The 18,922-nt window shown below is 40.6% G+C and overlaps 1 protein-coding gene across 3 annotated transcripts in view; it reads right to left on the bottom strand.

Moving 5' to 3' along the window:
• Positions 1–18,922, bottom strand: part of cadm4 (cell adhesion molecule 4) — a 95,042-nt gene that overhangs the window by 12,668 nt on the left and 63,452 nt on the right. For all 3 annotated transcript variants that reach the window (XM_079469578.1, XM_079469576.1, XM_079469577.1), the window contains exons 2-5: positions 6,350–6,496; positions 3,240–3,527; positions 1,273–1,434; positions 422–512 (exon numbers count right to left, since the gene is read on the bottom strand). In XM_079469578.1, coding sequence (XP_079325704.1) covers positions 422–512; positions 1,273–1,434; positions 3,240–3,527; positions 6,350–6,496 — 688 coding nt within the window. The remainder of the gene's footprint in view (positions 1–421; positions 513–1,272; positions 1,435–3,239; positions 3,528–6,349; positions 6,497–18,922) is intronic.

The following is an 18,922-nucleotide window of genomic DNA, read 5'->3' as shown; positions in this document are numbered from 1 at the left end:
CCTTTACTTCAGGTTTGACTGACTGACACTGGCAGTTCATCCATCCTCTCTCTATCTCACCATTCCTTCATCTTTCATTTCAGCCTCGGTGGTTTACGAGCCTTCAGAGAGATTTAATGGCTTGATGCTCAGCGCCGCTGAGGGACAAGGACAGATAATTAGAAAGAGCTGGAAAAAGAAAGGGAGTCACGTCCAGTGCTGGTTTTTCCCTACTGTTATAATTTGGCCAGATTGAGATCCATCGTAAGTACTTTGGATCGTCAAAAGACGAAAGACACTCTTGTGGGACCGGTTCAGATGATTCGTTTTTAAAGCACATGTAGAAACAGAACTTCACACAAGCTTTCACATCCATCAAAATCACCCACGCACAAACCGAAACGACAGTGAAAGGAAAACAAACACGGTGGTGTGCACTCACATTGGGTTTCCGGTAACGGCGCAGGTAAGACTGAGAGAGTCTCCCTCTCTGAGGATGCCCGGAGGGGGAATGATTTTCACTGTAGGAGCAACTGCAGAGATAAAGAGAAAGATGGAGAGAGGGGAGGAAAGAGGAAGGATGAGATGGGAAGTATCTAGGCATGGTGTCAACAGGTGTCTGATACAAACTCGCTGTGGGTTCAGAAAGCAAAAAACTGTCTTTAAATACAGTAACGCCTTTCATACAGCAGTGTTGGAGTGCCTGTTTTATAAGCGGAGGCCTTGAGTCAAGTAATATTATTAGTAACAGTCAAATTGAATCTATATTGATGGAAAATTTAACTTAGAATTCACATCTTATACGCTGTAAACTACTACTGAAGTTTATATAACTTTGTATATTATGTATAAAAAACGATCCTGCCGTCTTAGCCCAGACCTATCACCACCTCTATTTCAATTCACTTCACTTGTATTAAGTATTGTAATATCTTAAATAATTTAGTAGTCTAAAAGAGGAATTTCAAGCTCAAGATGAATGTCATGCTTGAACCCTCCATAAGCCACGGCAAGCTGAATATGTTTCTTTCATTAAGTTTTATAAAAAAACCATCACTTTGTGAATCATATTTCAAGCATTTTTTTAACAACACTGTGATGTGTTACAGGATCTACTGTCATCTTTTTCATCCTTTATCATGGCAGGCAAGATGTTACACAAACAAACAAACCTTGTTAGAGACTTGCCAAGTGAACATGTTTAAACAGATGGGGCTTCAGCGAGCGAATAACAACAGCTAATCAGTCTAATATGGCAATAGTCATGGAAACATGATGGCATTGTTGGCTCACAGTGTACATCCAGGCTGTAGTGACGAACTCGTTTCTGTCCCACGAGCGCCGGGTGAAACGCCTCGCAACTCAGCGCCGCTCCATTATCTTTCCTCTCCACGGGGATGCGGATAGTGTTGGACACGCTCACAGTCTTCCCATTCTCCTGCTGAGAGATCACACCTGGGAAAAAGAAAGAGTGGAGAGAGAGAGGAGGAAGAAGGAAAAGCAGCACTAAATAAGTCGGTTTTCTCAAAAATGTTTGACGTTTTAACCCTAGTTGCATAGTTTAAAAAAGATTGAGTGATAGCCGTGATTATTTCAGACTGCATGAATTTGATAGTGTGAGCCGCGAACGCTGCACAGAACATTCTTGCGTTTTCCTTGCAAGACTACTATGTTTTAATTTGATAAAGAAAAAAGAAGTGACAAGTGCAGCATGAAGGACAAAAACTAAAAGTGAGAAAAAGAGGTGATTAAAGAGAGTCAAGTGTAGGCGGACAGAGCCAAACTAACAGAGTTTAGAGATTTATAAGAGAAATCTGGATGCTTGCTACGTTTGACAGACAGCTTACAGTGCATTTAAGCTTTATATTCTATCAGTATGTGTGCTTCCTTGGAATCAAACCCATGAGCTACAGAAAAATATTTACTCTACCAACTGAGCTATAGGAACATCTTTGGTGACAAGGGAGATATCGCAGGATAGTTTTATTCAAGTGGAAAAGGGGTTGCTCAAAGATCTGAACTTAATCCGAGACATGTCTCATTGAATCTTTTGTGGGCAGGCCGACACAGACACACACACTTGATCTATTTCTTCTAATGCATCATCTTAAGACACTCGTAAGGGACTAATCTGGAACACTCTACATAGGCAGCAAATGATTTCAGTTTGTGCAAGTTGCCTTGGCCACTTCCATTTAACACAATTCTCTACCTCCTACTGAGCTTCTGGTGATTTAGGGGTGAGTAACATTTTTATTCTACAGAGCATTTCCTTGGCCAAAAGTTGGTGTAGGATGAGTCATCAATACTTTTGGCTTCTTTTCCCAGAAGTCAGATTCCTGTAAATCTTTCTATTCCTTTAAAAACGTCTACCGAAAGGTAATTTTGCAACTGTATAGGAGCACACTAGCATATAGATGGCTTCAAAGCTAAAGCACATTGACTATAAGCCACAAAACTCTAATTTCGATTTCATGAGGTCTTTAAAATGCTGCCTCCGTAGGCAGCTCACTAGGTTTGGGGAAAAGAGCATCTATCTTGTGTCTGCAATCAATCTTTATATTTTAACAACCCTGAGCCTAAAATCCGACTCTGCACTTTCTTTCTTTCTTTCTCTCTCCATTTCTTTTTCTCAGTATTTTTCTTCTTAAAGCCCAAAAAAGAAAAGCTGAAACAAAAACCCAAAACAAATGTGATGGCAGTGAGAAATAAAAGGGGGAGATAGAGAGGGAAAGAGAGCACAGTTGACAGTAAAGAAAGGAAGGCACAGATTGGGCTGCACCTGGATCCAGATTCTAGCACAGTAGTGTGTGGGTGTGTGTTTGACAAACGCTTCTCTGCACACAAGCGAGGGGACACAGATGGACAGATGCATTTGAAATTCAACAGAGTGACATAAAGAAATAGTGGAGAAAATGTGCCAATGAGCAAAGGGGCGAGGGGCAATGCACATCTTTCTGTCTGGAAGAGGAGTTAGTAGAAATGTATGACATTTACTGTGAAGACAGAACGTCTGACAGAGAGAGAAAGCAAATATGCACATATGTCTCTTGCGATATTGTATGTATGTGGGATCTCCTGTATGTGTTTAAATATGAGGTATATACTGTACACTGCTGCTTGTATGGTTGTATGCCATGTGCACGTACAGTATATGAATGTATCAAGTTGGTTTTGTATTACATTCACATCTGCCCATACGCACACACTTCTGTTTATCACCTTGCAATTTTAAAGCTGTAATTGAGAGACACACTCACCAGGAATCTCTCTGCGGTCGCGAACCCAACGCAGTGTTGCTGGAGGTTTGCTCCGTGGAGAAACACATGCAAGTTCCACCTGTCCGCCCTCCACCGCCTCTGTCTTCACCTCCACTATGGGCACCTCCGGGAGCACCACCACTGACAGCGTAGCCACCCGGTGGTGTGTGGCATTGGTGTAGAGCTGGCAGAAGTAGCCACCCTCATCAGACACACTAACATTAGTTAATGTTATCCGCACCAGCTGTGGCGAGAAAAGGACCATCTGAAAGCGGTCGTCTTTCAGCCCTGAGAGAGAAAGATAGATATACAGGGGTAAGGATACATAGACATGATACAAATATACAGTATCAGGAAAATACAAGAAGGGTAGATGATAATTTGTGTAACATGTGATAATATTTAAGTAACATGAAATGATCTGGTTGTTTCAAATTAACAGGCTATTTTGCAAACATGTTGCACTCTTGTGTGGAATGTCTTAGTTTGTTTTTGTCACAGATTGCATTTTCACGTGATTTACATACACGGACGTTTGAATGTGAAGGATATGCCTTCAGATCAAAAGTTCTTAAGATGAAAAGTTTTTTTTCAAGTGATCTTAAGCTTTTAAATGATATGTCCTCTTTTTTCAAATCTCCCTGCCTTCTTGAAAAGTAAGTTACAATTGTCTGCAACAATGAAACTAGTTGACATAAATGGCATAAATTATATTTTTGTATTTAGAGTCAATTTCAAATCATTTGATAGTAAAATGGACTGTCTAGACTGTAGCACAACTACTTGTCATTTTTTAGTCAACTAATTTTTAGGTTTTCAAAATATGAAAATATGACATTAAATAGTTTTTGTACATTTGGCAATCATATTTATTCACAGCAACTTTCTGAATGAATTATTCCCTAACTGTTGAGCTACACAACTTAAACTCTATGAGAGAATCGCATGACAAATGATAAATGAAAACAAAAAGGAACAATGAAAAAGAGAAACAAGAAAGCAAATGGAAGTTTAACAGTTGTTGGTCACAGAACATCTCAAAAACACTGAGAGGAAGCAGACAACAGAGCGTTTGAGTGGAGAAAATGATTCGTGCTTTGAAAGCAATGTGAAAGAAAAATCGATCGACAGAAAATGATAATAATAACAAATAATGATGCCAGTTGCATGGGCCGAACAGCGCTTTTGGGGATAAAATTGACACAAACTCATTTCATATCGACTGATGCTAAATACTGCTTTCTTCCCACTTACTTTTAAAGCTGTTTGTCTGTGCCTGACTGTGCTATGGAGATATGAACCTTTGCCATCAGCCCACTCACAAACAGCAGCCCTATGCACTGAATCCATAAGATGATTACTGCTCTCAATGGGCTGAGGGCTTTTTCAACACCTGGGCTTTTGGTGCATTTATCTGACTTTCATGTAGGAAAATGTGAGCGAGTTAGAGAGATATACATTGAGAGCAAGTGAAGGAATGAACTGGTAAATCAATACCACGAATGAGTGAATGAGTCCGTGCGCAAATTAATGAGCGATGAGTGAATAGCCGTCTACTTTTCCATGACATGTGTCTCTACTCGCTCCATTCCCTGTTTCACAAGACGGGGATAAAAGACCCCAGCTAAAGGAGATAAATGCCTTTGCTTGTGCTAAATGGCAAGGAAATGTCAATGCATTGTCCAGGCTGGCGTCACCTTTTGTCACGCCTCATTTACATACCTCAAAGATCTAGCCAATCTGAATGAATCTAACGGGCGCACACTGATAGGCTATTGTGTCCGTGACCGCCGAGGGATATTTACACCCTGCCACCCACTAAAAGACTGTCATCCGGATTCATTAGTTAGCGAGAAGAGTATTTTATTTCGTGTGTTTTTTTCTCAGTGCATTCAGACCAGAGCACTCAAGCAGTAAGAGAAGCCAGGAGCTGTCATGGTCACAGCGTAGAATCCACAGATATTAAAAACACAAAGATTATAAGTAAAAAGCGTGTCTACAGTGGCGTAAATGATTCACAAGAGAGGATGATTTAGCGCCTACAAAATGGCCCAATTATGTTCACTTGTAACAGCAGGGATCAAGGACACTATTTTAGCTTCCAGCTTTTGTGGTTGCTTCCGTTTCGTTCTTTTCTCCAGTTTGTCTCTTCACCGAATTAAATGCTTCCCGAGTTTTCTTCCAAGTCAAGGGTTACTAAGGGACGGATGGAAACACACATCATATCATGTTAAATGAGGGTGACAGAGAGGCATCACTTAAAGGCATTTCAAATCTGAGCGATAGTGACTGCTGGAAGGGAAAAACAAATGTTATTACATGAAAGCGTCTTTTTTAAAAGGAACTGAAATAAGGCATAATCAGTTAAAAAGGATTTCAGGAAGACTGATGGCACCAGAAGATGATAAAAGCTAACCAGGATGAAAAGAGACTGGTAGCATAGACTCCAAGGTTGTGTTTAACATATTTAACACTTACAAGTGCTACGAGACAACCATTAGTGAATAAGGAATGCGTCAGAATTACTGAATGTCAAGGAGTGAGGGCTTAATAAGTTACTTCGGGTACTTGCTGTGATATGCAGCATCTGATGTAGCAAAACAATTGGTGATAATATACTATGATGACCAACTCATCAATCATAATATACAGTATATTTTATTAAAATATGATTGATGAAGATTGGTTGATAAAGACTTTAATGACGGTTTGCAATCTATGAAAACTGAGATCGACTAATGATTTGCTAAGCATTATATAAGTTAATGAATGTTATTAATGACGTGATTATGAAGTTAATTTATGTCGCCAAAAACTTTTCTCATTTGCCAAATCTCATTCTCTTTAGAAACGTTGTTTTGTTTTAAATAGCAGATAAATGGTAGAACAATTGAGTAAATGTTTTAATGACTCATTTATGTTGTTTTCTATTTTTGTGTTCTATTTTTCTATTAAAATGATATGACTAATTGGACCTTTGTATCCCATTATAATCAATCTTAAAGCAAGCTAAACTAAAATGATTGGGGTCGGCAAACTAAAACATTTGAGTCATAAAACTTTAGATTGGAAATACAGCTGAGTGTGTGGAAGCTGCGGCCTGGGCTCACCTCGTGACCCATTGAAGAACAGCGTTTGTCTGCGTGGGTTCTGGATGACCACGATTGAACCATCGTAGTTTTGGAGACGACATGAAATATGTGCTGTCCCCCCCTCAAACACCGTCACATTTTCAGTGTCCACAGCCTGCCCCCGCGCTGAAAGAAACAGAGAGAGCTAATGAAGACCTCTAACTCATTTAAATGAATCACTTATAAATGCATTTTGATGGACAGGATAAAAAAGATGGCACAAAAGAGCGATTTAAAAGATAGAAATACCTCAGTGACCAATTAACACATAGCTCACGTAACAATCTTGCGCTTAGAAGTGTGAACTATGCAGAAGGGAGAAATAATGAGAGACAGATAGACAGACGCAGGGAAAAGGACAAAAAGAAAGAAAAAGGGTCCTAATTAAGCGGCGGTAAGACCAATAGCATCATTATCTTTATCCATTACTGTGGGCCTGGCACACGTCTCTCTTCCATCTGCTCAGCCTGACACTTAGCTCTGAGAGCAGTAGTAATGACGGCTCTTTTTTGGGACCGAACGCCGATCCCTCACACACACAGAGAAATGGAAACATTACTAATGGCACTTTCAATGCTTAGTCTGTTTACAACATCTTAATGGCCTTTTGAACACAACAACACTTGTGGCATGTCACTGCGGCATATGTCGGGGCTGACGCTTTGCAGCCACGGCGGATTGTTGTTATTTATTTGCGAAGGCTGAAGATGAGGACATCACCGCTGGATTGCGAGAGCATGTTGTAGAAATCCACAGCACATCATTAGCCGCGTTCTTCGCAGAGAGCCTGTCGCTGGAGTGAAGTAATGATTCGATACCCTGACACAAGTTATTTTGCTGTTCTGTGTCTCAATCCGATGACATCATCGTGACAGATCACTAGGGTAAAATTGTCACGTTGGCTGAGACATGTTGGGTCCAGCTTTGCACTCACATTCAATGGCTCAGACTAGATGGTTGACATGCTCAGAGTGAATGTTTGGCATGACACCTGACATGTTAGAGATATGCTGTAAGGTTGCAGGATGTCAGAACTGGAATGATGATCACCCACGTTTCTTGTCTACATCCGCTGCATTCTTCTGGAATTTTGTGAACAGGTGTCTGTGCTGTATTTACTGTGTAGTGTACAGTGTTCTCCAAAATCTGATACTACTAGTTAAGATGCTTTGCAGTTTTATGACTAAAACTGTTTTCTTCATCATAAATTATTAAGTTTTTAGTTTTAGTATGAACTTCATAGCTGGATATTTCATTTCGTGTACAAAGTAGGTGACACAAACTTACATTAAATTAGATTTTTCTAACCAACATGATCATTCCAACATGATTTGATCGTTTACTAAGAAATTTCCTTGTGTGCTTCAGTCAAAGCAGCCAATCTGAATTCTTGTACAAAGCAGCTGACATGATCGATGTCAAAAATTTGCTTTTAATTCTTTTCAACATGGACCCAGACTTTTGAACCTCTTTGTAGCTCAGAACTAGCAGTTGAAAGAGTACGTTTTGTACGTGACTCATTTCACACAAAAGCGTAATGTCGAGATTGTCTCCATACTTCTCATTGGTTTGTGATCTGTAGGCCTAAGAGGTCTCTAAGAGAATTATTTTTTTTGAAACGTCGAATTTGTGCCAATGTGATGGCGGAAAGACAACAAAGACATATTTTTTATCGAGGTGTGAGACCGAATCTTCCGTCATCCTTTGGTCCATTCTTCTAGTTTAATTTAAATATAATCCTGTCAGGGCCTATCCATCTCGGAGCCCCTTGTCTTAAAACAGCGCAGAGGGAGAGCGATTAATAAAGCATTGACAGGTGAGGTATTAAGCTGAAATAAAGGAGAGAACATTCTGAAATTTTGCACGATTGCTATTGTCATTGCGGCCATTATTATTTCTGTCCTCCGCATCAATATTGTGACTCATATCAGGACAATCGATGCTTGCCACCATTGCTGTCCCAATTATTATTCTAAGGACTGTTATTACTCAGCACTCGGGCGTCCGCGGACTTGGCCGCCATTGTTTTAATGGCTCCTAATTGTTCCAACTGCACTATACATCAAGAGAAAGCTTGTGAACGCAAGGAAGGCAATTAAAAACCTAATTCCAACCTAACACAACTCAAACAAATGTGGCCAAATTCCCAACAAAAGTAGCTAAATGTGTTTGATTGAAAAGTCAAACAAAACACAGCTAATTGAGCATCCGTTAAATGCTCTCCGCCACGCGCCAGCTGTCTCCTCTTCATGTTAATGGCCGAACAGAGGGTAGGCGAACAGGAAGATAGATGGTGAGGAGGGAGGAGAAACGGCCGTGATGCCAATACGCCATTTGAGAAATTTGCCAACTCAGGGATGAAGAGGAGAAAAAGAACTAAAAAGCCAGACAGAGGGAGGGACAGTGAGAAAAATATAGCACGGGACGCATTCGCAGCTGTGAGGTAAATTTTGAAGGGATCGGCTGAGCCCGTTTGATCGCGAGATAACTTGCGTGGGAGTTTTTTTGGTCATGTCTGCATTGTGGACACAGAGGTTCATGAATACAAACGGCCGGGCTAACACGAGACCCAACAAGCTGTAAATGGATTCATCTTGACCCTTTTAGAATCAAGCCATAATAAAATACTCAACACGTTCAGAATTGGATTAAGTAAGGAAGTCATACAATCGATAGCAGGCTGACGTACAGACGCCATGAAAAGCGAATAAATAAAGCACATTTGGGGAGGGGGTTAAGGAGTGGGGTGAAGAGGTTCTAATGTCGGCCAGCTGAGGGCGCCCTATCGATACACACAGGAACTGCTGGCACACACGCGCAAATGTCCTTCTGGAATGTAGAGAAAAGAGTTTTTAATTTATTGCGCCCTTAGAGTGAAGAAAAGGGGTTATTATTTCTGGATGAATGAGAAAATAAATAAATATTAGGAGTTAATAAATAAACAAGGCCGTATCATGGCAGCGTAATGGTCCTGGGGAAGCTGCAGTGAGTTATGCTGTATGTAGGTGAGTTCAATTTAGAGAGTTGGTTGAAAGCCAGATACAAAGTTGGCATGCGAGCAACCACCCTGCGCAAGATTAACTAGCTGAATTATGGCGATGGAGCCCCGAGACACCCGCAAAGAAACCAAACACACACACAAAGATAGTGGTCATGTATTCACTTTTGTAAGCCTCGAATGATTTAACAGATATCCAGACAGAGGATCAGGACCTCCCATGAGATTTACGTCAGAGTTTAACAATACTAGCGTTATCAAGACATTAAGACCTTAATTCAATCTTTTAATCCAATTACACTTCAGTTCTTCTGCTTCCCTCTGTAAGCGCCTGACATCTTCATAACTCTCGAGCTACTTGATCTCTCTTTCTCCTGTTTTATTCTTCTAAACATGACTGTCCATAACCCGAGGCTCACAGAATCATCTGTTCATGTCATCCAACCTCTGTGTGTACAAGTTTGGCTGAAAAAAGCCAAATTTTTGCGAGCAAATTGAAGTTAGTAAATCAGACAAATCATGTCTGTGGAGACGTAATGGAGGCATTTTGGTGGAGAAGCTGACAGGCTGTGATTTTTTTTGCACCTATCTTTTACTCACATGCCAGACTTCATTTCTCCGGTCAGGAGCTCAAAGTTGGCTAGTAGTGCAAGATTCTGTAACTACATTTTAACTAAATCTGGCTGCAGAAAGCATATTTCTCCATTGAAGGCCATTCAACAATAGCTGTGTATTCGGATGGAATAAAAATTCAATCATGAAAGCTCAAATATTTTTTTTTTCTGGAATACTTGAATTGTGGCAAAGGGAAGACACACTTGCACATGTTCATTACAACAAGATATGCCCTTTCTGGGTGACAAAAGACCCGGCTCAAGTCGAGCAACTGACATTGACAGCTCTCTCAAGGCACTACAGACCTTCCTGGATACAAAATCAAAGCTATCTCAGCGAATACTCCCACTCTCTGTCAATCATTTCCAGTTCAAAAACATTGTTCAAAGCATAAATAATACATAATCCCCAGCAAATCTCTCTTCCCGATTATGCCAATATGTCACTCTCTCATTCCAAGTCTTTTTTCATTTCTTCCGGCTCTGTGACTCTTCTTCTCCAATCCTGCAATCCCTGTCCTTCTTTTCCTCGCTTTCCGCTACGCTCTAAAACTCATAATTCCCTCTCCTACCGCCTGCTTCTCCTCACTAATCTCATTCACTGTCCCTCTTTCACACCTACACACGCTCCCCTGCCTCCTCTTTTACATCAAGCCCCCTTTTTCTTTTTCATCTGTCCCCTCTTCAGTCCCTGCTAAACTCCCTTTTCCTCTGTAACAGCCATCATTTCCTGGCTTTCATTCTGTGGTATTCTCTCTGTAAGGCATCGAACATTCCCCTTCTTCTGTCTCCCCCAGTTTACGTTTTTTAACTTTTGCCAAGGATTCCTCGTCGTCTCTCGCGCCGTACTATCTCCCCGGCGAGGGCCCTGTTTATTTCCATCTCTCTCCTTCAGAAACGTGATTCGTTCTGCAGCTCAGACTCGCGGTATAATCATCCCCTTTTGTCCGAGGGAGAGAGAGGGAGCGGGAAATAGGAGGGAGAGAGCGATAGGGACATGCAGAAAACTCAAAAGCCATGAGAGAGGAAAATGGACCGAACATCCATCTCTTGTCTCTTTGGTTCACTCCTCTAATTACATCTAGTTCATGCTCATTTTTTCCATTCTTCTGCTCATGCTGTTATACAACGTGTAGGGGGATGGGTTGACGATTTTCAGATAAACTTTATAGGTAATTTAGTGCACACAGTCTCCTGATGTTCATCTCACTTAACCCAAACTGCCCAAAAGCTAAAGTTAAACCATCCAAAAGAACAAAACCAAAATAAAAACACTTTTGTGAAATTACTTGTCATGTCTCATTGATGTACTGTCCAATAATGATCAGAGTGAGGTTGACTGTTGCTATGGTAACCTCCTCTGGCAAATCTGTAATGCTATATGTAGTGTTTATTTAATGGCAAGTAAAAGTGTACATTGTATTTAGACAGTTATGTTATTGATCACTTTAACCCCCTCCCCCCACACAAATATTTAGTAATAACATTAAATTTAGTCATTTAGCAGACACTTTTATCCAATGCGATTTACAAAGAGTTCAGGGAGCAATAAGCGATATGTCATACAGTTTAAACTTTGAGATGGTCAAACCTTATTAATTGGGGTCAGAAACACCCCAAACACACCCACCCGTAATTTATGTCAACCATTTTCCCCCCCTCTCTCTTCTGTATCTTTTTTCTACAGCTGTACCCAAACATCTTTTCTTTCAGCGTTGCATTTTCTATTTATGATGTTTATTCTTTCATTCCCAGTTCCATCTGTTCCTCATCTGTGATTTCTGCCTGCTGTTCTGCTTATCTCTTCTCCACACTATAACTGCTGCACTCTCTCTTTCTTTTGACCTTCATGTTTTACGCTTTCCTGTCCTATCACCATATTTCAGTCATATCCTCTCCTCACCCCATTTCATCCCTCGCTTTCTCTCTCCATCCCTTCATTCTCTCACTCCATCAGGCTATTCTGTCCCTGATATCTGCAGTTTCGTTGTGTGTGTGCGCGTGTGTGTTCAGCGGTTTTGGACCCATTGTGTTCCTGACATGCTTTTTCGGAGTTGTATCGAGGTGCTGCAGAGACATTTACAGTCAGGCATAACAAAGTGGGCTTACGGGAAATTTACAGGGCAATTACACCACGCTTGCCTGCAAGAGTTAGCCTACCGCCAGAACAGAGATTCAGACCATCACAATACCGCCCCTACACACATATTCATCAAGCCAAGCTGGCTCTCGTCCCCACCAGCCTCCCAGTTTTTTATTGGCGAGAATTAAATAATAGCAAATGCTGCCAAAAGTTAAGACCATTTCATATCTTTTTCTCTGTCTACACACACACAGACACACGCTAATCTTTGTTGCCATGATATACGAATATACAGTGGGTTCCAAAAGTTTTTTTTCAGCATGATGGTTTAAATGAAACAATTCATTGTACAGTTTTGTAGAGTTTGGCAAGACCTCCTATTGCTCTATGCATAGTAGGCTACTCATGCCGACATGGATTTTACGTGCTAAACATGATGGTCTGAAATCCATGTAATCACAGCATGGTTTGAGAATGTTCCAATGAGCTCAATGAGCATGAATCTTATGTGCTTTAATAGAATCAATGAAATCTCAGTAAAGTCAATATTTCGCATATGTGCTTAATTTATAACTTGGTCAAATCAAATTTCTCATTTCAAATTTGTTCTCAACTCAAACAAATTTATGTCAGGTTTACATTCTAATTTGTTTGTGGACTCATATATTTCGACTATATTTACTTTTTCACCTGCTGACAAGGCACAGCAACCCAAATACCACAGTTATTGAAATTCAGAGGACAACAGCACGAGAAGTAAGAAGACAACAAGTAAAGAAAGTCTGTCACATCATCCTGAGGTAGCGAGTCAGAGAAAAGGAACATCAAGGGCCTGGCAGTTATTAATGGAAATACTTGGGGAAATACAACAATTACGCCACAAAAAGGCCGATCAAAGTTTTCCTGGAGTGCTTTGAGGCTTCTCTGAATACTTGTACTCTTAAACTCCGAAAATCCCTGAGTGAGTTTGAGGTTATCCTCTATAAAGCTGCTGTCATATCTTCTTCCTTCATGCTATGTCTTCTGTGTCCCCACTGAGCCTGTTTCTCGCTGTCGTCTTACAGCACTTTCCTGTCTTCGTAGCGTTCTGCTTATTTTAAGGCTGGTATTAGCAATTCCCTCTCAGCTGAAGGCTCTTGTTTTACCGCCCTTCAGCCCCCTTGGATTTCAAAGTAAAGTGGGTTTTTAATTCAACAATTCTCGGATAATCACAAGGTTTGACTTGTCAAACTAGTAATTTGCACGAAAACATCTGGCAATCAGTTTTGCAGTATATGTTGGTGGAATCAAACTCGTGACCTTGGCATTCCAACCACCCTCATATTTTTTGGTCACGTCGGACTGCCACTAGGAGCCCTTCAGAATTATAAAAATAGGTGCATTAGACTTCTTTTTTGTCCACACACATTCTCTGATCCCTCAATCATAAATCTGCCAGCTGGCTCAGTCTTCATTCTTTCCTCACTGTATCCTCCTTTCATGCTCTCGCTCTTCCTCTCCACGCTCGCTCACTCACTCACTCTTTCCCATAAATTATCTTCATCTGAGCCAGAGTGAGAGAGAAGGGCAGAGAGAAGTTTCTGAGGAGGCAATGACTACAGAAACTAAAGAGAGAGAGAGAGAAGTTGAGAGTGGAGGGGGAGATAAGAAATGAACGCTTTCAGAGGTAGCAGACAAGGAAAGTGAAGATTCATTCCAAGGTGTGTTCAGAAATTATAAAGAGAACATCTACAGAGAAAAAGAGAGAGAGACGTGAAGATGTGAAACTAGAAGAGGAGGTAGAAGAAATAGTGGAGAAGTGACACTCACGGCTGAGGGAGAGCAAAACGAGAGATCGCAGTAGGAGGGAAGGAGTGGAGGAGAGGAGAGGTCGCTGGCCTGGTCTCATTGTGTATTGAGGCTCAGTAGCTGATCAATGAGGCCTCTGTGGTCGATGACTGCACAATTCACCATACACACACAAACACACAGTACGGGCGAGCACAGCAGACAGCTTAAAACACTGCAAAATTACTACAATAAACACCAGCACAGTAAGTGCTGGGTAAACTAAATCACTTAAGTGGCAACGTTTGAATTCTCGAGCTTATATCAGATGCAGTAATAGCCAACTGAACGAAACTAATTAAACGATACAATCTCCACATTTCAAGTGTGAAGAAAAAACAACGCACAGCGAATGGCAATTTCCACACTTAACTTTCTGAATAATGCTGCCAAACCACTTAATAGCCTTAAAAGTATAAGCACAATTGTTATATACATTAACACGTAGCTGCTTTTAGATAATATTGCACTTTGGCTTTTTCTATATTCAAAACTGTAGCTGAGGTCACGTATTTAAATCCCAAAAAGCTTTCGGTTATGAAAATCTTTTTCCACACCTTCCGCTCGTCTCTTTGCGAGCTCAATTTGTTTTTCCCCTTCCCTGACGAGACGATCCCGCTGATTTTCACCTCGTTGTAACACACACGTCTGTGCCAGCACGCCGCTGTGATACCACAAACCTACTTTGGCCCACAGAAACAACCATAAATCAATATGCTACCTAGTCTACCAACTGTTTTCAGCAGATTTAAAGCGAGTTAAACTGTATTTATATCAGCAGAAATCAAACAAATACATTCAATCAACTTCAGAAAGGCAAATTAAGGCTTGAACACAATAACTGATGCCTTTGCAGGTGCAAAGCTAAACCGTTAGTGTATTAGATGCTTATCACATAGTAACAAACCCCTTAATGGATCAATAGATGGTACAATAAGAAAATAAATTTAAGATCACATAAAACACATGAAAGATTAAAAGGTACTGCTCCATTAACTAAAAACCAGGTACAAAATGTGGAGAAAAGCTCAAGAAAGTCCAGCCTGATTGCTAATGATAGAAGAGCTATGAGCCTTATTGCAGAACTCTGAGCCTCTATGCAGATCTCCTGAAGCCCAAAACAGAAAATCATGCCAGTCTTCCACGCACACCGTGATACGGAGTTGCACAGTCCTACAGGTGCATACACACACACACGGATTGGCAGGGCTGATATCCACTGTGTCACAGTGACTGTGTAGGGGATCACAAGCCCAGATCTATGCCCCAGGTAAGTGCAATGGCCACCTGATTCCAAATCGGTTCTCCACAAACACAATGTCCCACTTTCACCAAGGTTGGGTCAAAGTTAATCCATCTCTCCTTTCCTCTTTCTCCCTCACTGTTGATCTGTCCATCCGTGGATGGTCATGAAGTGGCTGTTCTCCTCTCTATTTTGTTTTCGTCCTCTTTCCCCCACACAATGTTCTTTTGGTAGTCTTAAACTCCGGCTACAGCTTGATTAATCTGCTTTTCTAACCCCTCTTAATACGGCACAGACTCGATTTGGGTGGCGCACCCTTATATATACTTGAGTATGTGTGGGTGTCTGCAGATGCATACTCTACATATCAGATCTTTTTCTAAAGGGCATGGGAGGGTGTAAGGCTACAACAGCACTCATTCATATTCCAAAATAGACAGTCAGTCAGAGGGTCTCTTTCTATTTCAACCTCATTTCTACAGTGGAGTGTATTTTGCCAAGGCTCTCTGGGTCATTAGCTTCTTTTATGATCAGCCTTTCTCTGTCTGCCACAGAGAGTGTGTTCATGGGGTCACGAGGGCCATTTTAAATGAATGTGTTTTATGTTCAGTACATTTTGTACTATACTACTAGACTATGTGAGCATGCATGTCTATGTGAATGCAGTGGCCTTTGTGTGAAAGTGTTTACTCATGTATGAACCGTATCTTGTGTGTGTGCGTGTGTCATGTTTGAAAACTATTGTGTGTGTGAGTGTCATGTATGAAAAGCATCTTTTGTGTGTTTTTAAACAGTATACACTGCAGTGTGTGCGTGTAAGGAACTATACTTTAGAAAAGCTCAATGTTAGTTTGGTGTCGTATGGGTGCACACTGAAGTGGTCAAGCATCTATTAATCTGGAGTGTTCAAAAACCAGCCAATATTCTTGCAAACCAACCTGAAACTAATCAAGTCGCCCTAGGGCTGACAGAAATGGTAAGCAAGCGTGATATGAGTGTTTCTGCAGCATTTATGATAATGCAAACAGCATGAATCTGGCAATAGAGATATGCACACCCGCATCATCTCCGCTGCGTGAACATTCCTTCCATTCACACCCTCAGTTGTGTTGACATTGGACAAAACCTAGCAGGCCACTGAAGTGACACAGCATACTGTAAGCCATTTACATATGTAAACATTGACTTCTCCATCACATGAAACGATAATTTGGTTACACTGAAAAGAAATCATGAAAAAAAACTCTGAAAAAAATCCTGTTCTTAATCAGTATTTAGTTTTGCCATCAAAACAAGACGAATATACTTGAAAATAACAATTGCGTAACTTTCTTTTCAGAGAATATATTTTGAATTAAGCTTATTTTTCTTAGCCGCTAGCAAATGCTTTTTTCAGAATTTGCCAGTGGGGTCAGATAAACAAACTTACTTCAAAATCTTTTCTCTAAACACAAGGTTATATATCTGATGCAATTTGGGTTCAAGTAATTTTGGCAAAGATGCTTAAATATTTTACTGAAAAACAAGACAAATGATTACAACGAAAATAATAACGTGTAGCCAGTAGGTGGATGTGTTTTCAAGAGCATTTGGCTCGCCCTCATTCATGCTAGCTTAAATTGAGATTGCACTATTTATCTGTCTGACATCTTCTCTAATGCACAGATGTTTTTCATTCAATTTGATCCTTTTGTCCTTATTACGCTCCATCGCTGCTAACGCGACAGTCCCACAGTTACGAGCAGCTTGAATCTGTGTCCCTAGTCAAACTTCACTCTCTTTTCTCCACATTTTAATCCAAATCATGGGTTTCATCTGTGCCACATTGAAACAAATGCTGCCAAAGGTCCCCCTATTAACAGCTGCATGAGCGCAATGTTAGAAACTGCCGCATGTTTCGTACGCTCTCTGACCTGCCTCTGCTGACACTGTAAACATTAAAGCTCCTTAATGCTTAATCCAGCATCTATAGTTCGGTCCAGGAAGGCCTGAGGCTTGAGGTGGGTGTCTGTGGATGCTGGAATCCTGATGTATCAGCAAAAAAAGGTTGAGGATACTTTTGATGCACTGATCCTGTGTTCTGCTTATCAAAGATTAAATTTGTGCTTTGTCCTTGGGGCGATGTAATAATGCTAGTGGGTGGAGGGAGCAGTAATTTACGCCTCTTGGAGGAAGAAGGCGTAGAAGAGAGAGAGAGAGAGAGAGAGAGAGAGAGAGAGAGAACCGAGTGTGTGTGGCCCTTGGTGAGTGTGCAAGACTGTCTTTGCACTACTCTCTCTCTTCCCTTTGAGTCGCGTTGTTTGTTACTGCCAGGCTGTTATGCCAAGCCGGCAACCATTACTCAATCAGACAGCTTCCTGCGAGCTCTTCTCATTAAAACCTCACGCAAACTCTAAACCTACCGGCACAATTATCACCCTTTAGGTACAAACACAAGAACAAACAAGAAGGTGCATGTGAAAAACACAGGCTGAATAGAAATCCTACAACTGCTGTTGATGGGACACCGTTAAATACTTAATTTAGAAATTAGGACTTTTCACAAACGCATACAAAGCCTGGTTTCAACACTGAACAGCTACAGTGAATACCCTCTGTAGGAGGGAAACACTGTTATACATGTTTCACACTGTACAATATTGGCCATGATGTAATTGCCAAGATATAATACTTCCACCTTGGCAGGCTAATAAGAACCAACATGAGCATAGAAAAAAATGATGTTTGCGATGGGTAAAAGAGACACATTCAGTTTAACCTTTGGATGGGGTTCATGTTTTTGTTTGCGGGTGGCATGGACCAACATAAAAATGTGTTTAAAAATGGATGCAGAAAGCCATAAAAAGGTATGTGAAATGTTGTTTACTAGTTTACTTTATCCCAATTACAAGCAACAAAGACAGCATATATGGTTAATTTTGTCCATTATTCTCTGTTAAAAACACACATTTATGAAAGAGGTGATATTTTCTTTTGTTTCGTTTTTTTACAGAAAGGTAAAAAATGCTGGGAAAAGGTTAATAAATATAGAAAATGAATAGCATATATAATTTATTTATATTATTCAAATATACCATTTCAGCATATTGCTGCTGTCCTTCTGAAACCTCGTATCTCCATATTTCGTGATTTAAATTTTTGCCATACATCAATATAATTACGTACCTTTTATGGGTTTTGCAAAAAAATATAACCAGCTTGCAAACACAGTATGCAACAACTGAAAAAGGTCAGTGTTTTTTCCATTTCCCGAAAAACAGCAAATTTGACTAGTTCTCAAAATTACATACAATTTGCCCTAATAAATGAAGTCCAGAAATTATTTCCAGCTAGAGCACAATAGACTTCAAACGTCTTTCTTTTTCCAGACAAAACACAGCCAAGATTAGTGCAAGGACTTGCCTAGGTTTCTGCACTACCATCTGAATATTGCATGTCAATGAGAATTTTAGTAAAGAATGTGACCAGATTGATGATGGAAACGGTCCAGTAGGCTGTCAAACATGACCAAAGTCTAGCCAAGACATAGCACAATCTGACATGGCTTTAACCAAAAATCCCAGTGAGCTCATATCACAAAACACAACAAGTGTGTGCACCAGGCAACACACACTTGCTCAGGAACAAAGAAAAAAAGATTCTGGTCAACAGGAAATGCGTTCTCGGGCGGCTCTGAGAGCGCTGTTGTGTGTTGCTTCCTACGAGGATCACAGGCTTTTGTGTGGAGCTGTATGTTGTTTATTAAAAAGACAGGGAACGTGATCGGCACGCTCCTTTTAAAATCATT

Source organism: Barbatula barbatula, assembly GCF_947034865.1.
Source record: "Barbatula barbatula genome assembly, chromosome: 12".
Lineage (NCBI taxonomy): Eukaryota > Metazoa > Chordata > Actinopteri > Cypriniformes > Nemacheilidae > Barbatula > Barbatula barbatula.
Note: the sequence above shows the minus strand (reverse complement) of the source record. Positions and strands in the feature narration are given on the sequence as shown.